The following is a 23,007-nucleotide window of genomic DNA, read 5'->3' on the forward strand; positions in this document are numbered from 1 at the left end:
GACTATCACTAATGTCAAAAGCTAGTGACAACAAATAGTTGAGAAGCTGTTTTGTGACATGGAAAGGGCTATAGTAAAACGAGTTTTCTTTTTTTTTTTTTTCTTTTTCCTCTCTTACCTGTTGCATAGATGGCATATTTTGTGAAAAACTTGAAGCAAAACGCTGGAGATTGAATGAAAAGGAGAAAACACTTTGCCTATGTTCAGGTTGTTACCTTCAGTCGAGTGGCTATTAAAAGGATAGGAAACTTGGCTGAGTGTCAGGTAGTGTAGTACAGAGGAGACCAGAGTGACTTACTGAACTGTCCTTTTGCAGGCATTTTGCATGTCTTTCTTCCAAATACATGTGCCCAGGTGTACCAGCTGTGATGAGCACCTTACTTGCCAATATCAACGCTTACTATGCGCACACAACTGCCTCCACAAACGTGTCTGCTTCAGACCGCTTTGCAGCCTCCAATTTTGGGGTATGTTTGGTGATACAACTGGACTTCTCTAATTTGTCTGCTTTATTTCTGCCTTTCAATAAAACACATGCTCTGTTCAAGGAACTTTTCATCTGTGAGAAGTTGGAAGTTGTGGAGTTCTCCTGGACTAGACAAAGCAGAGCATGGCTTATTGTCACCATCACACATTTCAGTTATTAATCAGTACAATGCATTGTGATGTTTACGCTTCATGTTCAAATCACAGTGGAGCACAGATGGTATGGCAATGAGCAAACTGTATTAAATTCTGTGTGGTGATGCTGTTGATAAAATATATTGTGCAGTCCGGTGGTTTCAGAAATTTGCTCTTAAAAACAGCGACTGCGTAAAGGCAAAAACCCTAATGCACAAAACAGTGCATCTGTAGTGCTTCCTCCCTCTGTCCTGAGCTCTAACACTAGTTCTCTGGTATCATGCTTCTTACTGAGAGCACTGGTTGGACACTGATGATATGTGATGCTTGTTGGTGTTTTTTGCTCAATAGAAAGAACGATTTGTTAAGCTACTGGACCAGCTTCATAACTCACTTCGGATTGATCTCTCCATGTATAGGGTAAGTGAGAATAAACAGAATCTCTTCAGGTATGTTGATATGCAGTGGGGAAATAAACCACTGGGATTCTTCTTACATCTCTGAACTGTTGGTTAGTTGTGTCTTATTGAATTGTCATGACAAGCTTCTTGCTCAAATACAAACTTTTGTTTTCCACTTGGATAGAATTTAAATCAAGTTCTTTCTTCAGTTGTACCTTCCTCAAGGCTTCTGAAATAATCTAAGGATTATGAACTGTCCTTATCTCTGATACTCTCCCAGAAACGTGAGCTGACTGGATTAATTTCTTTGAATTTTTCTTATCAGATACTTCAAGTATCATCCATAGAGGGAAAACAGACTTGTTCTCACTCAGGAGACAGAAATCATTTAGAGGACCTGCAGCATTGTTGCTGCTGTCCTTGACTCTGGATAGATAAGTAGAGTTTTCAGACTGGCATTCCCAACCACCATTTCACCACTCTGGGGAAAGGATAGGTCTCAGGTGGTGGCATTGGTCTGTCAGGCTTCTGAATTCTGCTCCAGAGTCAGCATAGTTTTACAGCAAGTTTGTGATTTGATGTTTTTTTAAATTCCTTGCAAGGTAATTTTAAGTAGTGTCTGGGTCATGGAAAAAATACAAATACAGTGGCAAAATGTGAACTTTGGTTTTTGTTTATTTATTTATAAGTAGACTGAAAAGGGAAATGTGAGTGGACTAATAGGAGAAGTGCATTAATAAGATGAGCAATAGAGAGCAAGGCATGAAAGAAGATAAAAGGAATTTGTGTAATGAGCTGTTCTAAAATTACATTACAACTAAGAAAAAATGCAAAGAGATCACTGATCCACTGAGAAGCAAAGGAAAAATTATTAGGTCATGGCAACAGGAAGCTGTAGTGGTGATGCCTTTTCATTTGCTTGGTCTTCAATAAAAACTGCTTTCAGGTGGTTCATGAACTAAACATTGGACAAACAAGTAAGGACCAGGAAATATTTGTTCGCTTCAAATGATTTAGATGTTTCCTAATTGGCAGAGCATTTAGACAGCAATTGGCAAAAACAATCTGAGCCTTCTTAGTAATTATTGTAAGATCCCTACTGGGCAAGTTATATTCTGGAAGAAAAACGTATTGCATACAGCTACCAACTTTCAAGAGAAAGTATGGCAATTTACAGCTTAAATTGACCATATCAATTCTCCCTCCACCGTGTTGATTCAAGGTTTTTGGAAACACTGAAAAACAGTAAATAACCAATGAATGTCCACACTGGATTTGTCATAAAAACAGTGTTGAATCAATGTATTTTCTTAACAGGGTGGAGTGGTAGGCTTTGGATCTCATTCAACATTTTGTGCTTAAATGTTGATTTTGGTAAAGACCCTGAGCGCCGGGAAGAGATGATGTGTGGACAAATTAACTGTATGAGGAGAATTGTCTGGTGATAAGCATCTACAATAAACTCTAAGGAACATTAATTTTTCTTGCACTGGTTTAATGAACTAAATCAATACTGTGTTACTGGGGCATATTTTCTGCAAGTCCTCAGGGAAAAGAAAAAATGAATAAGTAAATATGAACACACTATGTTAGTGAGGTTGCCTTTACTATTGCAGCATAACCAGTCACATCTCTTCAAGTGTAAGAACACAGAGAGCATGAAAACTGTTAAAGCTTGGGGAAGGAAAGAATGGAAATGTAGGAGAAAGCACAGTGCCTGAGGTCAGAAAGAGAGCAGTGTCTAGAAAGAAACAAAGCTTGGTGCAAGCAGCGTGTACATGATGCATGTATGTTTGTGTGTAAATGCATATGTGTACACACGCACACCCACACACACACATACATCATCTGGAAAGGACAACAAGACTTCCAGTATCAGTGGAACTCAAAGAGTGGAAGAAGAAAACAATGGTTACAGACAGCTAATGTGTGCATTATTGGGATGGTATGTGAAATAAGCGTTTCAGAACAACAGAAGCACGCGTAGATGAATGCTTCTCTTGGCAGACTGGATGTTAAAGGCAGCTGAGTGGTTATGATGTCTTCCTATAGTGAAAAATGCTCGTTTTCACTTTTCAATTGAATTTATTTCTCCTGAGAGGTTGCAAATATGACTCTTGGTGTTTCAGAAGAAAAGACAAACCAAATGGTAGGTGCTGAAAGGGAAGGACCTCTGCGAGCAACCTCAGCAGTAGTTCTGGGACTGATGGAGGCAAGGCCGTTGCTCACTGCTGGCTCCTTCTGCCACCAAGGAGATATCTCCTACCGCAGAGGGTTGTCAGTGTCCTGGCATCCACAGACTTCACAATCATATGAGAAGCAATTTAATTAAGCAAGCATATGAGCTCTTGCAGCAAAAAGGCCATATTTACTGAACATTGTTTTGACTGGTAAAAGCTTCTCAAGCAGGAAATGTTTCCAAGACACTTTCCTTATTTAGAACATGCTTGAAGCTTTGCATGGATCAGATTGCGCTTTCCAACAGGATTTCCCTTTCTTGTCAACAGAATAACTTCCCAGCCAGCAGCCGGGAACGGCTGCAGGACCTGAAGTCGACAGTGGATTTGCTGACCAGCATTACTTTTTTCAGGATGAAGGTAGTGTTGTGTGTGGGGGTGGGAATGGAACTTCTGCAGTTTCTGCTGCAGGACTTGTTTTCTAACTTTTAAACTGTTTTTGACATGCTGTTTTGCTTTAGATGCTTAAGGGCTTTGGCCACGTAATAAACATGTACAATACTTTGCTCTGGTTTGCTTCACAAAGATGAAAGCTGTTTTTTCCCTGGAGTTCTTGAGTTGTAAATTTGGCACGTGTTAATTTTGAGCAAAGTGGAAGGATGGGAGAAGAGAGAAGAAAGAAGGGGAATTGTCTTCAGAAAAATAATTAATTCTCTTAACGTTTTGAAGCCTTTACCATTAGCTGTCTACAGCATTTATCACTCACAACTATTCCTTCATCTTTTATCAAATACATACTTTTGGAAGTATTTCTTGCAGGGCAAGATACTGAGATGGTGTAGCATCTTCCAATACAGATCTATGAGAAGGTGTTCTGTATGTTAATGTGCCACTCCTCTAGCAACTTGTTATGAGATTATCTTTAACTTTTGGCTTTCATTTCTAAGCTTTGTTTTAACCAGTTTAGCAGGTTAGCATGGCTCATAGTAACTTCTGTCGTTTCAAAGACAAACCACGTTTCTCATGTGATCTATTTGAGTAAGTGCTTACAATTCTAATCTTAAGCTCTTTGGCAAATAGTGTTTCATAACTTTCAAAGTAAACTTTTGTTTCAGACTCAGACCTGCATTGAAAGTTTAGTTTGTAGAAATACTCTGGAAAGCTTAGGGGTAGTGACAGTATCAGAATTGTCTCTGAGTATGGCCTTATTCACAAGGTGATGCCTCTTGCTGTTCTAAAGTAACCCCACAGTGTTCTTCTAAGGCTGTGTAAAGATGAATTAATAAAAAGCTCTGTTGCTTCAAGAGGGAAAAGTGTATCAGCTGGCATGTCAGGTGGGATTGTGGTATAGTTTAAAATGCAGTAAAGCCAGTGGTTGAAGATGCCCTTATAGTACTATAGTTAAAACATACAAGTGTTTGTTCTTCATCAAGACTTTCCACGTTAAATGTATTATCCTCTGATAATGTGTTACATCTTCATTGGTTAAAAAGATTGTTCTACAGCTTTATAGCAAAATCCTGCAAGCTTAGTATAAATTGTGTTGACTTGGTTCAGATTGTACACATTAAGCAGTGTGATTTATTTATTCGGAATAATCTTCCCTGACATGTCAAAATCTCTCTTATGCTCCAAATGATCCTGCAGGGCCGTAAGTGCTGTCACTCCTGTTTTGTACCAGGGGAGGCAAGCTAAAGAGGCAAGGCAGACTTGTTCATTGATTTCATTCAGGTGGCAGGCAGTGCAAGTCCCTGTGAGCAGGTTTGCTGCTTCCCAGCTAGTTCCCAGACTGGTGACTTCCTCCTTCCCACGGTATCTTGACTCTTTTTGTTGTCTCTGTGCAGGTTCAAGAGCTTCAGAGTCCACCCCGAGCCAGCCAGGTAGTGAAGGACTGTGTAAAAGCTTGCCTCAACTCCACGTATGAGTACATTTTCAACAACTGTCATGAACTGTACAGTCGCGAGTACCAGACAGATCCTGTGAGTAGCTAATAAGTAGGCAAAAATGCCCACCTACGATAATCATGCAAATACTAACCCATATAAATAGCCAACATAAAGTTGTGACTTATCTTCGGAATGCACTGAGCTCATAATCAATTAGTGACTGCTAACAAGTAAGTGGAAGATGACAAATTATTTAGTACTAATTGCACTACAGTTTGTTTTCCTAGTCTCAGCATCTTTATTTCTTGAGTGGATAGTTTTGAATTGAAGGTTTGATGCAACTTTGAGTGAGCAAACTGATCAAGAAGATTGTCTTTAGCCTAGATAAGCCTCAAACAGTGAAGTTTTGTACTGTTTTCTGTCTCCTGTTATTCTGCTCTGGGTTTATCTGTAGACACAGTTTTCAAATCTGTAGGAACTGTGCTGGCCACTCTGTGGTAATTAATGTAGAATGTGTCAACATGGATATAGTCATCAACCCAAGTATTTAAAATAAAAGTATTTGGAGCAAGCTTAGAGTAAATGATGTCTCAGCAGGTCTTCGGGAGCCTGACTTGTTATTGCCATGGTAAATGACAAAAGGCAGATTACCTAGAATTGAGGCCACTGGTAAGCAACATGGTTTGGCATGTTACTGTGTCTTCTATTAGACGAAGCAAGTTACCAGCAGACACAAATAACTTTAAATTTGTCAGAAAAAGTTGCTTATATAAGTAATTACTGTTTGGGGTTTGTAAGGAGCAAGGTGATCTGCATTCATCAGCTTCTTCCTTACCCTCTAAAATGACACCAATTTTCCTTCACAGAACAAAAATCAGGATCTTCCTCCTGAGGAACAGGGTCCCAGTATCAGGAACTTGGATTTCTGGCCCAAACTCATCACTTTAATAGTTTCCATCATAGAGGAGGACAAGAATTCTTATACCCCAGTACTGAATCAGTAAGAATCTTCCATGTCCTTTATGGCTAATTCTTGTCCCTCTGTGTGCTCTGCTTTATGTTATACTGCTTTCTGTCTCTTCTTTCATTTGTGTATTTATAGAAGTACTTATCTTGTCTGTCTGTCTTTCTGTCTTATATGTCTCTGTCTATAAAAATAACTCTTTCTGATTGCGATGGAAGAGTTTCAAAAGGTTCAGTTACGATGGCGTTCGAACACAAACACCCTGATTATTACAATCCTGAACTCAGGGAGGCACCTGAAAATGGGGTGAGAGTTCTTTTGTTGTTGTTTTTTTATTTTCCCCTAGATGCACATTAATGCGAACAATGGTGCCGTGGTGATAGTACCTTACTTTGTTATGTAGGAGCATGGTGTTCTCTGCTGCACTAGGACATTGCATTGGGTGGGGTTGGCACACTGCAAAGCATTTGAAACTGATTTGTTTATCTGTTGGGTGCTTCTTCAGCAATCCCACAGGACACAGGTGAATGTTTCTGACTAAGTGTTACGCACAGAGAACTAGATGCACCCTAGATATCACCATTTTAACATGGGAAGAATACCTGATTACTGTGCATAGTAATCACATAGTGCATAGGGATCACATTCCCAAAATTACTGCAGATGCCTGTTCTGGGAGAGACATCCAGAGGTGGACTTGAAACAAATCTCAACAGCAGTGTTATTTTCAGTTCGTTTCATCTTTGCAATGCAGCTGAATCCATGATCTCTAAAATCCACCTGGTGATTTATCTGAATGGAGAAAAAGTCTTGTGAGATTCTCAGCTTGTAGTTTAGTCCAGAGCTGAATATAGAAGAACTCTTTGTATGAAGACATGTTAAAGCCTTTCCCAAATGTCCCCTCAGGTTTCCTCAGGAGCTTGCTGTTGGTAAGATCAGTGCAGAGGTGATGTGGAGTCTTTTTGCCCAGGATATGAAATACGCCATGGAAGGTAAGAAATTTTCTGATGGCTGCCAGCTGACTCGCTGCTGCTTTCCTGTTCCTTTTGGAGCAGAGATTTGTGTTGTTTTGGTTTTGTACAATTGCCTTATGGCTGAGAATTGAAACTGAACACTGCATAAAAAACTGCATGGTCTCCATACTCATGTGTCAGGCTCTGGTGCAAGCTGCTTTTTGTCTTCTCTGCTGCTTTGAAATTAGAATTTCACTTTGACCTGAGGATATGATGGCTAAGATCAGCAACTGGTTACTTCTGCAGTGTACAGTGACAGAAAGGCCCGAAGAAGTAGCTGGACTCTGTCTTGCGTAGACTGTGCGTGCTCCTGGTGAACATGTGCTGCTAGAACAAATCCTCCTGCAGACAATCCTTGTTCTGTATCTTTGTATAATTTCATCACATGCACATTAAAAGAAGAATTTTACTGTTCCTGAACAGTCACACAGCACACAACAATCTCCCAGAAAGGAATTCTACCACTCACAGTACTCTTCTAATGGCTTATTATTCTGAACTTGATTTTTGACCTCGAAATCAGTTCACAAAGTGCTGACTCTGGGCTTAAATACATCAGACTATAGGTCTAGATGAATAGTTCTCTTTCTTTTGTTGGGAGCATTTGATATATGCCTGCACCCCACAGTAGCTTCCTCTTGTGAGGTTGTGTTGATGTAAGAGCAGATATTAGAATGAAGGGACCAATACCTTCAGCATCAGGGTGTCTGTTTTATAATGTCTGTCACTGCTGGTGCATGCATTAGAGATTGGGCAATTATGATTATTTCATGTTCGCTTTCTCTAGAAACTGTTCCTGCAAACTCTTTTGGCCTCCTTTTCCATTTTGTTCTTATTTATGCCATAACGCTCACCATCAGGAATTCATAGTACATGTTGCTCTTCTACACACTGAAGGTGTCCTGTCTTTCTCCTTTACCAGTAATGATGAGAACTGTAAATCTCTAGACCTGGCTGCTGGCTGATTTTCCTAAGATTCCCTTCCCCTATTGCATTCAGAATGCAGCTGCAAAAGATTACTGATTGCTTGTGTGGTTTGTTTTTTTTTTTTCCCTTTTGAATGGCTCTATTTGATTGCCAGCATCCAGGCTAACTCTAAAGGATGATGGTTAGATTTGCTGCCTTTGGCTCATCTCTGTCATTTTTCAGTTTGGGTCACTAATATCTCTACCAGTTTAACTACAGCTAGTATTTTACAGTCCTGTATTTACCAATTTGAGGAGTAATCCCTGGGTACATATGTGGTGTGCTCTGAAATCTGCATCAGGTGTTTGACAAAAAGCTGGTCAGTTTTCTGAGATAGGTGCAAATGAACCCAGAGTGTAATACATGCTCTTAACTTTCTTCATGGTGTTTTCCTTTGTGTTCTGTTCCTAAGTTCTGGATAATATGAGCTCATTCACCTCACCAAGTGGTAAGTTCATGCTTCTTGGTAGAGTACTTAGTTGTGAGTAGGCAAAGACTTTCAGCACATTGGCTTTTTGCTCTCTGGATGTAGTGCTAACATTAGCCTTAGTGTCCTTTAGTTTTATGCCAGTGATTTACAGGTCAGCAAAGAAGACCCAGAAGACTGTGTGGCTGCTGCTGCTGCTGCTGAAATGGAGGATATGTGCTGCTTAAGAGACTTTTCCCCTGTGGGACAGTCAAGCATGCCTCTCCCAACTGGAGCTCACTCCCTGTGCACTGAGCAGTCTGTGCGGGGTAGTGTAAAAATGCTGATGTACAGGAGAAGTGCACACCACCACTCTGTGCTGTTAGTGGGCAGCATGCTGTAGGATGGAAGAGGAAGACCTGTAGTTAGATGCAGGCCCTAGGATGAGGTAATGCTTTGTTTGTTTGTTTGTTTGTAGGTTTCTATCACTAAATCTGTAGCTTTGTGGGAAGGACATCAGCTTTCAGCAAGCAGAGTGTGGAGCATTTCTATAATGCACTGCTTAGGGGCTTCAGAAGCAGAAGTCTTGCTCATGTAGGGGTACTGCAGCATTGCCCCCTTCTAAGGTCTAGAACTGATAATGAACAAAAGATTCAAGTCATAAGAGCAAAACACCTGTTCTCCATTTAAAAGATGATTTGGAACCAGTAGCACCAGTCACAGCAGCAGCATGTTAAGAGTGCTGTAAGGCACGCACACTGTAGTCATACCTTTTTTGCCTCCTAAGGACTCTCAGATACTGAGACACAGGATCTACCAGGTCTGTTTTTAGTTTCTTCAAAACTAGTGACTGTTCAGGACACGGTAAACAGCAGACCTGGCCCTTCCATCCTCACTAGTGAGGGCAATACAGAAAGCACAAATTCCCCAAGAGGCATTCTGTTCTTCCTCTACTGGGAAGACATTAAATGACAGTAAAAGAAAATTGACATCATCCTGAACAATGTTTTATCTTATTTTGGGCCCCTCAGCATTAGAAGAGTTGTAAATTGGAAGCATCTCTGATATGAAGAGAAGGAATAGACTTGGCAGGCAGGATTGTAATAAATCATTCTACCACAATCTCACTTGTAATGAGGGGAGGTGGATCAAATGCACACACAGATGCTGTCTGCCTAGTGTTAGCACTTCAACAGACTCAGGACCTATGAGAGTTTCTTTGCAGGAAATCATGATTACATATTAGAAATTAACAGAAGGAAAGCAGGTTGATGATTAAGAAAAGCATACACAGAGAGAAGTCCTTTCTCTGCCTCAAAAATAGTACCGGGCATCATACTGGAGACTGTGCTGCAAGGAAGCAGTTCCCAATTAATACCTTAATAGCATTGCCTCAGTGACCTTAAAAGCTCTGCTCCAGAGGAAACTGCAGATAAAATCTGCTGAGGAAATGAGAGAGGTCTTTCTGTGGTCCGTTGAGGATAGAGCACAGCAATTGCTGCAAAATATCTGTGCAGTGTTCCACCACCACTGCTGCTAAGCTCTTTAAAAGCCAGCAGGTTATGGAGCAGAGAAGAAATGCTAGGAGTGATGGCTCATGTGCTCTCCACTTTACTTGTTCTAAAATGTGTTTCAAACCAAGGATCTGAAATACAGGTTTATTTGGATAAAAGATGTAATTTTACAGATTTTACCTCAGACTGTGTTGCCTTCAAGTGCTTCAATTTATCCTTTTTGAAAGAGAGTGGTGATCAAAACCATAGGCAGGATCCATTGACTCAGGCAGTTGGTACAAGCTGTTGGGAATGAGTGAGTTTGGGCCTTTGTCACTTTTCTTTGTGCTCCTGTGAGTTTGAGTTGTTACAGCTCACTTTTGTCTTTTCTGTCACAAGCCCCACCCTTCTTTCGCATACGTAAAGTTCTCTTTCATGGTGGTAAGAGTTTTCCTTTCTTTTACTTTTCTATATCTTTGTTCCCTGCTGCCAGCCCTCTCCTTCAGTGCATAGGTGGCTAAGTAGCAGTCCTTGGATTTATGCTTCTGTGCTTGCTTTGCATTTTGCTTTCCTGCAGCTTAGCAGCATTTGGACTGTCCTACCTCAGAAAATATGTGTATCAGGAAAAGGCTTGAGTTAATTACTTCTAGTGTTCTCAGTTTTGGTGAAACAGGCCTGATTTGTGTCCTTTTTACCTTCTTTTTTTTTTACCTACAACCTTTATACTTCAACCGCAGTTGCTGCCATTGCATACACACAGGTACATCCACATGGTCATGCTTTTACAGCTAGAATGTTGGCTAGGAAATTTCTTGACTTGTTATGTGAGCCACAAGTGAAAAGCAGAGGGCTCAAAGTCTTCCTAAAATCTTTTGGCTAAATGCAGAGAGCATGTCACAGTGAGTCTGTGGTTTTAGCCTGATTGGATAAAGTTGTGTACCCACCCTTGCACACCATGGTGGCATGATTCATACTTCAATCACAAGTGCTGCTGGCTTCTGTCTAAATGGCGCTTTGGAAGGTGGTAGTTCCCTTGTGGGTGTATTGGGATTGACGTGGGGGAAGCCACTTTCATAAAGTATAGCCTGCCTGAGTCAGACCTTCCCTCTGCATGAGCAGCTCTGTCCCCATGAGGGAGCAGCACCTGCTCCTATCAGAGTTAATGAAGTTATAATTGTCCATTGATTTCTTCACCCTTGTAGGGAGTCAAGAGGGTACAGTTAGTGCTCTGTTTGTTTCCTGTTATAGAACTGCAAGGTGAGCTTAGCATTTTCTTCTGCAGTTGCTCATGAGGGAGATTAGTGCTTCTGACACTGAGTGAAGGATGTTCTTCCGTAGTACTCAAGAAAGATGTTATGTTAAGGAAAAGCTTGCATACTTTCCTCAGCTTTTGGTAAAAGCAAATTCATTGTGGAGAGTAACAGATCACAGCATGTGTGAACTAGTAGCACATCTAAAATCATGTGTCTATCAAACCATCTCCCCTGGGGTTATGTATCTCAGGTTCTGCACATTTTAATTTCTTTAAAACAAAGGCTGGGTTTCTTTTTTCGCTCCCTTCCTCCTTCCTTTCCCCCTCCCCCTTTCCTTTTTTGAGTTTCTATCTTTGTGGATCTGCTGAAAGTGAATCAGAAGAATTAAAGAAAATCTGTATTGCGCTGTTAAAGGGGTTTGCAGGCAACTCACTGGAGTATTCCAATGCTCTGGGAGTTGACAAAGCTTGTAGAAATAATTATGCATGAGAATTTCTTTGGTTTTTGTATTTTCAGTTGGATAATTCATAATTTATTTGGCCTTTCTTCTTGTGCGTGTTACAGAGGCTTCAAAAGAAATGTGGAAGATTTTTTAATGTTTTGGTGTAGTTGCACGAATTCACATTTTAATGAAAATAGATGATAAGATGAGCTTGTTTCTCAGGCAACTGCTTAGGAAGCTGTCACCGTGTTACATCATGAGGCATAACTTCTGCTGACAAGTGTCTTTAGCATGCATTGCTCACATGTGCATATATTGATGCTTGTACCAAAGTGCCAGATTTAAGCCATTTGAACTTAAGAGAGAGACCTGCACTTTTTAACATAGTTAGATCCTGTTTATGTGTTATCAGCAGTGATGCCCTTCAAGAGTTATGTACCCACACAGAGATCTGCCGAGCTGCCTGTACATGGGGGATGGCTTGGGAAAAAGCTTGGTGATGCTTTGGGGGGATCTTAGCAAGTAGGATAAAAATGGGACTTGTGGGCTGATCAGAGGTAGGAGTCAGCAGCTGAAAGGTGGTATTGTGAATATAGGCTGTGAAGGTCCTTGAGGGCGAAGACATGGAGCTTGTGTTTCTTGAGAGAGAGAATGGTGAGCAGTGGTCTGAGGGGATTTTGTCTGTGAAATACAAGTCTAAATATGGCAGGCACTTTGGCAGTTTGAGAGATGAGTTGAACTGTGGAAGTATGTGTGTTACGCAGGGAGGGACTGCGTTGTCCAGGCATAATGTGTGTGTGAGGACCTAGGGAAGCCTGGCAAGAGGAAGAAGCTCAGCTCAGGTAGGTAGATGTATAATGGGTTCCTTCAGTGGTTTGTGTTCAGAAGGGCAGTACATGTTAGAAAGCAGTTATTTTCTGAAAGCCGAGTGTCACGAACTTCCCCAGACTGAGATCAGAGAATCTTCCAGCTCTCTGTGTAGTTTGTCATATGCTAAAGACATGAGCGGCAGCTGACTTGCTTACCTGCCATACACATGGTGATGAGATGTTTCAGGCACAGCCCTGTGTGTGTGCAGACAGTTCGTGTTCTGTGTGACCAAACAAACTCTTTTGGGTTGTGCAGATGGGATTAAAATGCATTTGTTGGAAAGGTAACTTGTAAGTGGAGGGGTAAGGTTAACTAATAATAGTTAATTGAGACCAAGCTGGTGGTGAGAAGTTGCCTGTAGAAGCCCTCAAGGAAATGCAGGGCAATGAAATAACATGCTGTTACTGTCCAGAAATCTTTTTGTGATACCAAAGAACAATTCATGGCCATACTGTGAGCATGAAATGGAGTATTTTGGGGTACATGTGGTGTAGGAAAGGAATAAGGCCATTCCCACATTCCTTGCACTGCTGGGAATTCAACTATAGATAAAGCTGGGATCATATTGGCTCTAATCACCACTGACTCCATGTCTACTGCTTCTCAGTGTCATAATGCGGGTTAGCGGGTTAGATGCATGCAGGAGAGGATTTCAGTGTTTTAGTGAAAATACTTGAGAGGACTTGTGTAGAATTTCACATCTTGTCTGGACTTCCTTGTGATAGATATTGTCTGACTGTGAAGAATTTCCTTCTTTCTACTATCGCCTCTTAGGGAATGTTGTCTAAGATGTTTGTATTGCCTTGGTTTATATTCAAGAGTGAACAGGTTTGCTCTTACAGCTTTATTTCCTGCATAGATGAAATCTGGACTGTCATATGTTAAATGGAAGGGCCGTAAGAGACTGCTCTCTTTTTATTGCCTTGACAACCAAAAAGTCTCCAACAAATGGATGTATTAATAGGAACCACAGATACAGTCTCCAGAGCCCCACTGGTCAACCACTGAGAATCCCTGTTCTCTGCCAAAATCCTTTGCTGTGCAGATTTTATGGCTCTGTAGATGCTTCATCCTGAAAACCATTGCACACTGCTGACATGTTTCATAAGACCTTCAGGTCCCTGGTGCAATGATAATGGTAAAAGGAGACCTAACTGCCTTTTTCCTTCTTCACAGAACATGAGAAACACAGACTGTGTAAGAGTGCGGACTATATGAATTTACACTTCAAAGTGAAGTGGCTGTACAACGAATATGTCCGTGATCTGCCTGCCTTCAAGGGAAAAGTGCCTGAATATCCAGCGTGAGTGTGCTATATCTCCTGTAGTGAATCCCCACTATACCTCTTTGTTATCCTGAGGGCAGACACTTGGTTCTCCTGTGGCTGCCTGTATATAAATATACCATTTATTCATTTATTTTTCTCTGTGATTATGTGTATCTTTGTCCCCCTAGTGTTCTGTGCTCCTGTTCTTGAAACAAATTAATACCTTATTGTACAACCTCTTCCAGAGATCTCAGAAGGTTTAGCAGAAGGATGGGATGTCTTTTAATCCATTTCGTGTTTACAGTGTTGATCCTTGAACAACAGACTTATAGACAGGTGCTAATGTTCTAGTGCTAGTAGGTACAGCTTTAACATTATCTACTGTATGTATGTCTATATTTCTTTGTGTAAATGTGTTACACAAACATGCACACACACACATCAGGATTCGTACGTATAGGAAATGCTTTTGTTATTTCAGTAAGACTGGGTGGTTTAGTTGGAAAATTAACTGTTGTTTTTAAGTTCTAAGAAACTGTTCACAGATTCTATTTAACTTTAAAAGAGAAGCAGTAGATTTCAAACCTGGACAAAATTTGTTCCTTAAAAGTTGTGTGATCAACTCAAGAAGCATACTGTAGCTGAAGGTCTTTCCCTGCTTTATAGCAGAAGCAGGTGGGTTGTTTCTGGCCAATGTTTGTCTTTGGTTTTCAGAAGCTTGCAATTATGGTTATTCCACATCTTACTGTTATCCCTCCACTGGTTTTGAGGGGTTTAACACACTCCACCTTCTCTCCTCCAAACCTTTCTTGCTTCTGTTGGAGCTTGTTTTATCCTTTCCTCCCAGCCCAGATATAAAGAACAAATTTCTCCTCTTTTACAAGATACTGCTCATGTCCTTTCCCAATCTTCTGCCTATTCTCATAAGTTCCTGTCCTTCCTTGTAAGTGAGATTTACTCACACCTCTTCATCTTGTCTGTGTCTATACATAAAGCACCTAAACTAATGTTTCTTCTTGGCCTTGCCTTGTCATGCAGGCATTACTGCTGCTTTCATGTGCTGGTATAGTAGCAGCCTTTTTTTTCTGCTCTTTCTTCACTGGTAACTTTGACCAGTGATGTTTCCAGTTGGTCACAAGCCAAGCTCTCAACAGCGTCATACCTTGCTTTTCTTCCCATCCTTACAGCTGTACAAATGCAGCACTTTGCACTTGCTGCTCTTTAAAAAATATCCTGCTTGGTCTGCTTCCAGTTTGACATTTTGAATCCTTTTTTCATCCTCCATTGCACTCAGTGCCTTGAGCATAGCATTATCTGTATGCTAATAAGACTTGAGGCAGTTGGTGTAATTGGCTGGCCTGGGCCGTGGGTCTTGCTTAGCAAATGAGTTCAGTGAGAGGCATTAATTCAGTGAATAGTGTGCTGGAGTAACAGTCTCAGAAGCCTGGTTTCCTTTGTGCCTCTTAGTCAGCGCTGTCCTGGGCAAGCCATCACATTTTCTTAATCCTGTGTAATCAGGATAATGATGTTCAGTTTTGTTTCGCAGTCTTCTGCAGAATTGTTCTGCTCTGCTGACTTTTGTATACACGAGCACTGGAGCTCATGTACTTGTGCAGACACTGGCTTCCCTCATTACCTCACACTCATGTTTTAGTGCAGTAGCCACATTATCAAGCGCAAAAGTTCCCTTCACTTGTTTTGAAATATACTTTTCATATCAATTACAGCAACCCTTTAATTTGCTTCATTACAAATATTTTTGGTCTTCACAGAATCCCAGAATGGCTGAGACTGGAAGGGGCCTCTGGGTCCATCTGATCCAATCCCTGCTCTAACAGGGTGCCCAGGCCCATGTCCAGGTGGCTTCTGAAGTTCTCTAAGGAGGAGGTTCCTCAGCCTCTCTCGGCAGGCTGTCCCAGTGCTCCATCATCCATGCAACAAAGTTGTTCTTAAGTTTTCTTAAACAGCCTTAAGGCTTTCTTAATCAAAGGTCCACACATCAGGTATGCCTGTCAGTAAACTCAGATAAAGATGAATTGCCTCAGTCCAAAGAAAAGCGGCGGTTATCCAGAAACCTGCATTTCTTGTTGAAACTATGCAAAACCACATTTTTTATATCCTTGGGCTATTACGGAAGAAAGTAAAGGCCCTAAAGTATTGTAGGGTTTATATTCCCTTTGTTTTCTGAAATTCAGCAGCAGTTTCTGAAAATGAAGCAGCAATATATCTGACAGTGCATCTTCAGAACTTCCTCTCTTCACTTTTTGTATGCCAGCTGAAAACTGTGAAGTGTCCAAAAACAGAACAAACGGAGCTACTAGTTTTTCAGGTATGCAAAGAAGTATTGCTTTATAACTGATGTTAGCAAGCAGCTAGTGTCACAGTTGTACTGGTAACTACCTCCTCTATGGCGTGGAAGACAGTCCTGTCTTTGAAATCCTTTCTTCTGGCTTACTGTCAAACACAATGTTTTCTTCTTCAACTCTTTGAAATCCTGCCTGCCTTCTTGTCTCTGCACTTGCTAGTGCCCACTGGATGCTCACGGAATACCCACATGCATCAGCACAGCAAACGAGCCAGTTTAATTCACCTGTGAAGTGTGAGACTGCAGCTGCCAGGCTCGCAGCCAAGCTGTAATTGCGGCCTTTTGTGTTACATTACTATTGTGCAACCAGCAGGCAAACTTACATTTAGTCACAAAGCACAAAGCACTGCTTCTCTGTGCAGGCAGAACTGAGGGGTTTTCTATGCAAACATCATTTAGAGAGGTTGGCTCTACAATCTCCAGTCATGCTGTGCTGGCCCCTGCAAGCACAGAATGTGATAAAAGCACCACGAGCTTCTGCTTTGTGTGCTGGTGTGTGTGTTGTTATGGGGTTTGCTCCTAGATCAATAACAGAAGCAGATAAGGGGAAGAAGATATTTGCTGCATAACAACATTTTGGAGCTATTTCTGCATGAAATCAAATTATTTTTATCAGTTTCTGTGGTAGATTATTTTGAATATCTTTCTGGATACGTTGCCTTTGTGGTCCCTGGAGTCTCTCCTCACTTGTTCTGTGTCCAAGAACTGATAGTTAGAGATTATTAGACTTTTTTCTTTTTTTCCTTCTAATTTTTCCCCTCCAAAACACCCTAATAGACAGTACCTTTCCCTTACTGCCTTTGTCTAGATAATTTGCTAAGACTGTGCAGTTCATTTGATACCTCAGGGTGTGATAGCTATAACAATGTATGGTGTCTATTCTCAACAAAGAAGGGCCCTTTCCTATGGATATGGTGCAGTTACCAAGGATGAATGATAGCCAGGAGGTAGTTCCACTTCTCAGAAGCAAAATGGTGGCTTCTGTCACAGACAAGTAATCCTCTCTGTACATTTATCTATGTGATGTGCAAAGCAGCAGCTTTCTCAGAGCTCTGAAAGTGGTGGAAGATGTGTTCTTGATTCCTTCTAAACTGCCCGGTTCTCTTCAGAGTGATCTGTACCTCCAAAGTACACTACTGGAATTAAAAGTTGAATGTTGAAAGCACAAGAAAATTGCAGTAAGTTCCCACAAATACTGACTGTTAGAAGCTTAAACAGCCATTTAAAAGGAAGCTTTTGAGAGGATGGGAAGCCCATATGTCTATGACATCATTGCACTGCTGCTGTCTGTACTAATAGGACTGCATGGACAGGTTGCTGTTGGCATTTAGCACTGTCAGTTACAATTTCCAGTATTAGCATCAATGTGCTTTAGATTTCAAAGTGTAGAGAGTATTTAAGGGCACCTAGTATGCTGTGCTTGTGAATTTGCTCTTGATCTACCTCTCATGTCTGGCACATGCTTTCATGTTCTTTGCAAACTTGGCCCATAATTAGCACAATCTGTATGAAAACAGCAGCTTGTTTCAAAGAGGTTGTGCTCTGTGAAGCTCATGTTGCAGTTTTTTTGTATGGACTGAAATCATACATAGGGCACTTTTTCCCTTATTTGTGAAGACTGTTTAGTAATATTGGAAATTAAGATTTTCTGCAGCTGCAGTGAGTTGGAACTTGCACACTGTCTATCCCAGATAGATGTTTAAGCAAAGCCATAAGTGCTATGTTGTTGCTTAAATGCAGACAAGAAAAATCCTTCCCCTTGAACTACGTGGATATGTCCCAGAGAGCAGAGAACAGACTGATAATGAACTCTGAAACACCACTGCTGAAGTTGCTTTGAACCTTCTCAAACCATTGACAGTATTTTAACCAAGATTGTGCGTAAGCCTCTTGTTCAGTGGGATTTGTAATTCCAGATGCCACCTCATGTAAAGCTTCTTCGCAACATTCAGAAGTTTCAGTAGAGTCTTGGACTGCGGTCCAACACTTAGCTTACATTTCCAAGTGAGGAGAGGGAAGAGACAAACTGCCCTACTTGAAGAACTGCCTGACTGGGGGACTCGTCCCTGCTCCAAGGCTGTTGATCCAATGCTTTTGTATGAACAAATCTATTTGTCTTTAGAGTAAAGACAATAAAAAGCTGCTGATAGGGCCGGCTAGCTTCCTGCAAACCCTGGAAGATGTGGCATACTACCACGTAGAGGTGCACTGAGGTATCTTCACAGGGCCATCAGCAGGCCAAGAAATAGGAAGGTGTTCTAGAGAAGGCTTGGAGAACATTTCTAGCCTTGATTTTCCCTTGTGGCACTCAAGAAATATGCCTGTATCTGCAGATAAAGGGGTGGAAGGGCCCTAGGGAGCAGGCTTTTCTCCCCCTTTTACTCATTTGTGTTTCTTTTGTGAAGGATGGCAGGCCCCAAATGGGCAGTAGGACAGTGTGTTCTCCTTGTTGGCATAAACAGGTGGTGGGTACAGACATCTTCGCTGTTCTTTCTGATACATGGGTGAAAGGAGGATAAGATACAATTAAAGTGTATCTTCTGAGTTGAAGAAGTCACTCTTGAGGAAGGGTACCAAGGAAGAAGAAAGATAGGGAGAACGATTGAAAGAACATAGGAGTGGCAGTCCGCAGAGGCATGGACTGTCTTCTGCTGATGTGGTCCAGGTAGTTTGTAGAAATAAGACATTTATTGTGTCTTATTATGTACTTTAATGGTACAGATAACAGTATTCAGACAACTAACAGCAGCAAGCTTTCCCAATGCTTGCTGAAACAACACCTCTGTCAGTAGGCTTAGAGGGCAAGGAAGGGAAAGTACTATTCTGAGGGCATTAAGTTCATTTAAACACTTACTGGATGCTGCAAGGAGAGGTGTGTCCCTGGGGTGAAGTTGGGTTGGAATGCTCTGTTTCTTGCTGTAGCTTACAGTTTCTTCTGTTCCTCTTGCAGGTGGTTTGAGCAGTTTGTGATGCAGTGGCTGGATGAAAATGAAGATGTTTCCTTAGAGTTCCTGCATGGTGCTCTGGAGAGAGATAAGAAAGATGGGGTATGTAAGTTGCTCCATGTGGAGCATTCAGTGCTGCATACTCGAGTGCCCAGAACCAAATAACACTGTAAATTCAATTATTATGCAAACAGAGGATAGAGCCCTGTTTGCATGCTGAACAACTGGGGAAGCCTATTGATTGTAGGACTTCCTATACAAGATGGAGCGTTGTTTAATGGCAAGATATTTTTCATTCATTTATGTTTTGTTCTTTTCTGGTTAATCTATCAACCAGCGGACTGGTATTCTCTTTTCTCCTTGTGTTTGTGAGATATGTAATTGAAATATGAGGCACATTGCATGTGCTTAGTCATGCGCTGAAAATGTAACCTTAATCCACAGAGAATCTTAGTTTGCAGAGTATTCCCAATGGAGAACAAGAGCCTTCCAGTTTTAGTGATTGTTCGTGCTATAGGCTGTGATGCTAATATAAATGTTCCCTTTATATCTAAAGAAAATGTAAAAAGAACTCTGTTTTCTTTTTCTTTCCTTGTTAACTGACAGGCAAGCTGTGTATCTCAGCATCATGCTATGTTTCCTTAATGCTTGTCTTGTCATGGTTGATGGATGACAGTGAACTATGGCCTTAACAGAGTTGTCTGTTTTGTTCCTCTAGGCCTTTTCAAGAGCTTCTGACTAATTCTGAGGAATTAATGGGTTTTGGTATAGTTGTCTTGCCTCTGGTACTGCAAATGATGGACACGCACATGAAATTGGTGTGTTTTGGATCTTTCCATTTGAGAGTGACGCTTTGTATTTCTGTTTTAGTTTCAGCAAACATCTGAGCATGCTCTGTTCTCTTGCTCAGTGGTGGATGTCTTCACCCAACTAAATCAGAGCTTTGAGATCATTAAGAAGTTGGAGTGCCCAGACCCTGTCATTGTTGCTCATTATAATAGGAGGTTTGCTAAGGTAATACCCTCAACACCCAGATGTTTGTCTGCTCTTAGTGGATGCAAAACAGTATTGTCTTGGGTTTTGATTTTATTTCCTGGAGATCCCCTGTGTGTCACTTAGAGGACAAGTAGCAATATGCACACCTTGTCTTTGCAGACTATTGGGAAAGTGCTGATGCAGTATGCTGACATCCTCTCCAAGAGCTTCCAGTCCTACTGTTCCAAGGAGAAACTGGTGAGTCATACTGGATTTCACTTCCATTCAAAGGAGTCACATAATTGTTCTGATAAAAACAATTTCTTGCCAGGTACTTGACCTCATTGACAACATAGTATTGCTTTTGTCTTAAACGTTTGTGGATTGAGTTCTGGCTTGGCTTTAAAGTAGAATGAGGTTGTGAAAGTGACCTGCAGAGACACTTTAAGTTACTACTCTCCCTGTCTGGGTCATACATCACAGAGATGATTTTAAAAAAGGGGGGAGAGCAAATGGAACAAGTTGCTCCCCAGATTTGGTAGAGCAGCACTTACGGTTTACTGTTGCATCCGTCTAATTATCTTGCTGTACAATCCTAAATTAAGTAAAATTTAGGATATTAAATAAACAAACAACAAAGGAAAAACAGCTGCTTGTCAACCCCAGGCCTGTCCCATGCTGTTATTTCTACCTCACACACCTACACCAGGGAATGTAACTGCAGAGGACAGGGCTATTGCTCAGGCTCCCTTGACTGTTGTTCTCAGGCTTGTATTGGCAGAACCCAGCTATGCTTCAAGGTAGCTCTGGCTGACAGTTCTCCTTCTGGGATTTACACCATTCAAGATAGTACAGTGCAGCATTAAGAGGCTGAAAGCAGTACAGTTTGGACTCCAGTCGAGCTTGGCAGGAGCAGCGGAGGGAGTCAAACGTTTTCCTGACAGGGATTTTTTTTTTTTCAGCTTGTTCTGTTTGTGATAAAGCTAAGAGGGAAAATGCAAAGGTGAAGAACTCCCTGATCTGAGTTTTCTGAAACTGGCCATCTCATTTCAAGCTGCAGAAAAGAAGGGCTTTTATAATAAAGCCTATTTTTTTTTAGGATTGAATGCTGAAATTTTTGCTCTTTCCCTATTATTTCACTGTGAGAATGTGAGATCTGGTGGCACCTGAGGGAGCGTGCCGAGGCACAAACTGCACCATTGTTGAAAATGTGTTGGCACCCTGGGCCGTAACAGTTGCCTGCTTTTGTCCCACCAGCCCTGCATCCTGATGAATAACATCCAGCAGCTGAGAGTGCAGCTAGAGAAGATGTTTGAAGCCATGGGTGGTAAAGAGGTAAGAGCGCTAAGAGACTGAGCATTACTCTTTCCTACTGTGCTTCTAGCTAGGTTATTTGCATCATACTTGCAGGCTGTAGTCATAAGGAGAGCCCTGTGACACCTGGCACTGTAGCAGGTGTGAGGGGGACAGCCGTGCCTGAAGTGTCTTCTTCTGAGTCTTTTATAAGATGTAGGAGCAAATGTGTAGGGCACAGAGCAGCACGGAGGAGGAAAGAACAGGATATATACTGTGCTTATGTGGGCTAAATGTGGGCATGGCACAACTCTAAAGACAGATATGTCTGAGAACTGTTGACATCAAGTCCTTTCGCATGGCAAATAAATGTGGAATGGAACCTTCGGCATTAAATGTCCAATATTTGATGTATTGCAGACAGACAATTACATGAGTTATATACTCATTGAATACTCAGATGTGTCCATGAATGTAAATAACTTTCTTAGTTTTTGTTCTTTGTTCTTGGAAAGACATTTTTACAGAAATAAGACTTTTCTCTCCTAAGTCACTCCTTCTGTTATGATGTAATCAGTGTTGTTATTGGTTTTTTTTTTGTTTGTTTTTTCTTTTTCATTGCTTTTCAAGACTCAGGAATCTGAAGAAAAGGCTGCTGATTCTGATGTTAGGAAAAAATAATTTTCAAAGCCTAAGTGCATTTTCTCTGGTTGTGTTGTGGTAGAACTTGTGCTATGACCTGTATGCCAAGAGGAAAGTTCACTTTGCTGATGGGCAGCTTGCTTTTTGCTTGCATGCTGTTTCAAGTCTTTCTGGTGTTTAGTGGCAGAATTCTAAGAAGTTGCAAAACTCTCAGCAAGAAGATTTACCCATGGTGCAAGGGAAACCACTTTTACTTTTTTATATGTGATCTCAACAATCTTAATTTATTAGCTCTATATCAAGAAGGAAAATTATATGCTCCTCGCTGTAATAATAATGGTAACTAAACGCTTTTTTCTTCAGGAAAAAATGAATTTGTGATTTGATGTTCATGAAGTGATTTCTAATATTTTCATTTACGTGCACTTGATTTGCTTTAAGATATCAGTCTGTGACTTTTTTCCTCTCTGTAGTGCTAGCTATTAAATAGGGCTTCCCTATAAATCAAATTGAAAATACCACCTTATACCATGACAAAATACCACCTTATACCATGACAAATAATGTTTGTGAATGGGAGAATGGTATCTAATGAGAACTGGCTACTTTACTTGGCCTAGGCGTCTTCATTCTGCCCTTTAAGACCCTCCTTGGAAGGTAGCTATGGTGGAACAGAGGTTTTTAACCCATTATTTCCCCTGTGGAATTGGATGAAAAAAGTGGAGAGGAACTCCAACTGTGAGTGATAAAACATGTAGGATGAAACCTGACAAACATACTAGGAAGCTGTTTTTGGAAGAGGTTTTTCTTCTCCTTTCAAATGCTGCTTTCCACTTCATTAGGCTGCCACTGATCACCAGAAGCATCTTGTGCTGTGTTAGGTGCCTGAATTGTTTGCTTTTCTTAGGGATTTTCCTTGTGGTGACAATGTAGTGCTTTGCTTCTTGAGTTGAAATCTGCCAGATCCTTTGTTTTGGTGGAGTAAAGAGATCTGTAGTGGGAGTAGTCCTTTTTCTGATGCAGATTGA

At 41.1% G+C, this 23,007-nt stretch overlaps 1 protein-coding gene across 4 annotated transcripts in view; it reads left to right on the plus strand.

Moving 5' to 3' along the window:
- Positions 1-23,007, plus strand: part of UNC13B (unc-13 homolog B) — a 204,141-nt gene that overhangs the window by 149,748 nt on the left and 31,386 nt on the right. For 3 of the 4 annotated variants that reach the window (XM_072358936.1, XM_072358933.1, XM_072358934.1), the window contains 12 exons: positions 317-467; positions 973-1,041; positions 3,530-3,619; positions 5,044-5,178; positions 5,952-6,085; positions 6,956-7,041; positions 13,669-13,795; positions 19,075-19,171; positions 19,940-20,083; positions 20,225-20,302; positions 21,302-21,379; positions 21,968-22,003. In XM_072358936.1, the coding sequence (XP_072215037.1) occupies positions 317-467; positions 973-1,041; positions 3,530-3,619; positions 5,044-5,178; positions 5,952-6,085; positions 6,956-7,041; positions 13,669-13,795; positions 19,075-19,171; positions 19,940-20,083; positions 20,225-20,302; positions 21,302-21,379; positions 21,968-22,003 (1,225 nt within the window). The remainder of the gene's footprint in view (positions 1-316; positions 468-972; positions 1,042-3,529; positions 3,620-5,043; positions 5,179-5,951; positions 6,086-6,955; positions 7,042-13,668; positions 13,796-19,074; positions 19,172-19,939; positions 20,084-20,224; positions 20,303-21,301; positions 21,380-21,967; positions 22,004-23,007) is intronic. The other variant, XM_072358935.1, reaches the window with a different exon arrangement.

Source organism: Excalfactoria chinensis, chromosome Z (genome assembly GCF_039878825.1).
Source record: "Excalfactoria chinensis isolate bCotChi1 chromosome Z, bCotChi1.hap2, whole genome shotgun sequence".
Classification (NCBI taxonomy): Eukaryota; Metazoa; Chordata; class Aves; order Galliformes; family Phasianidae; genus Excalfactoria; species Excalfactoria chinensis.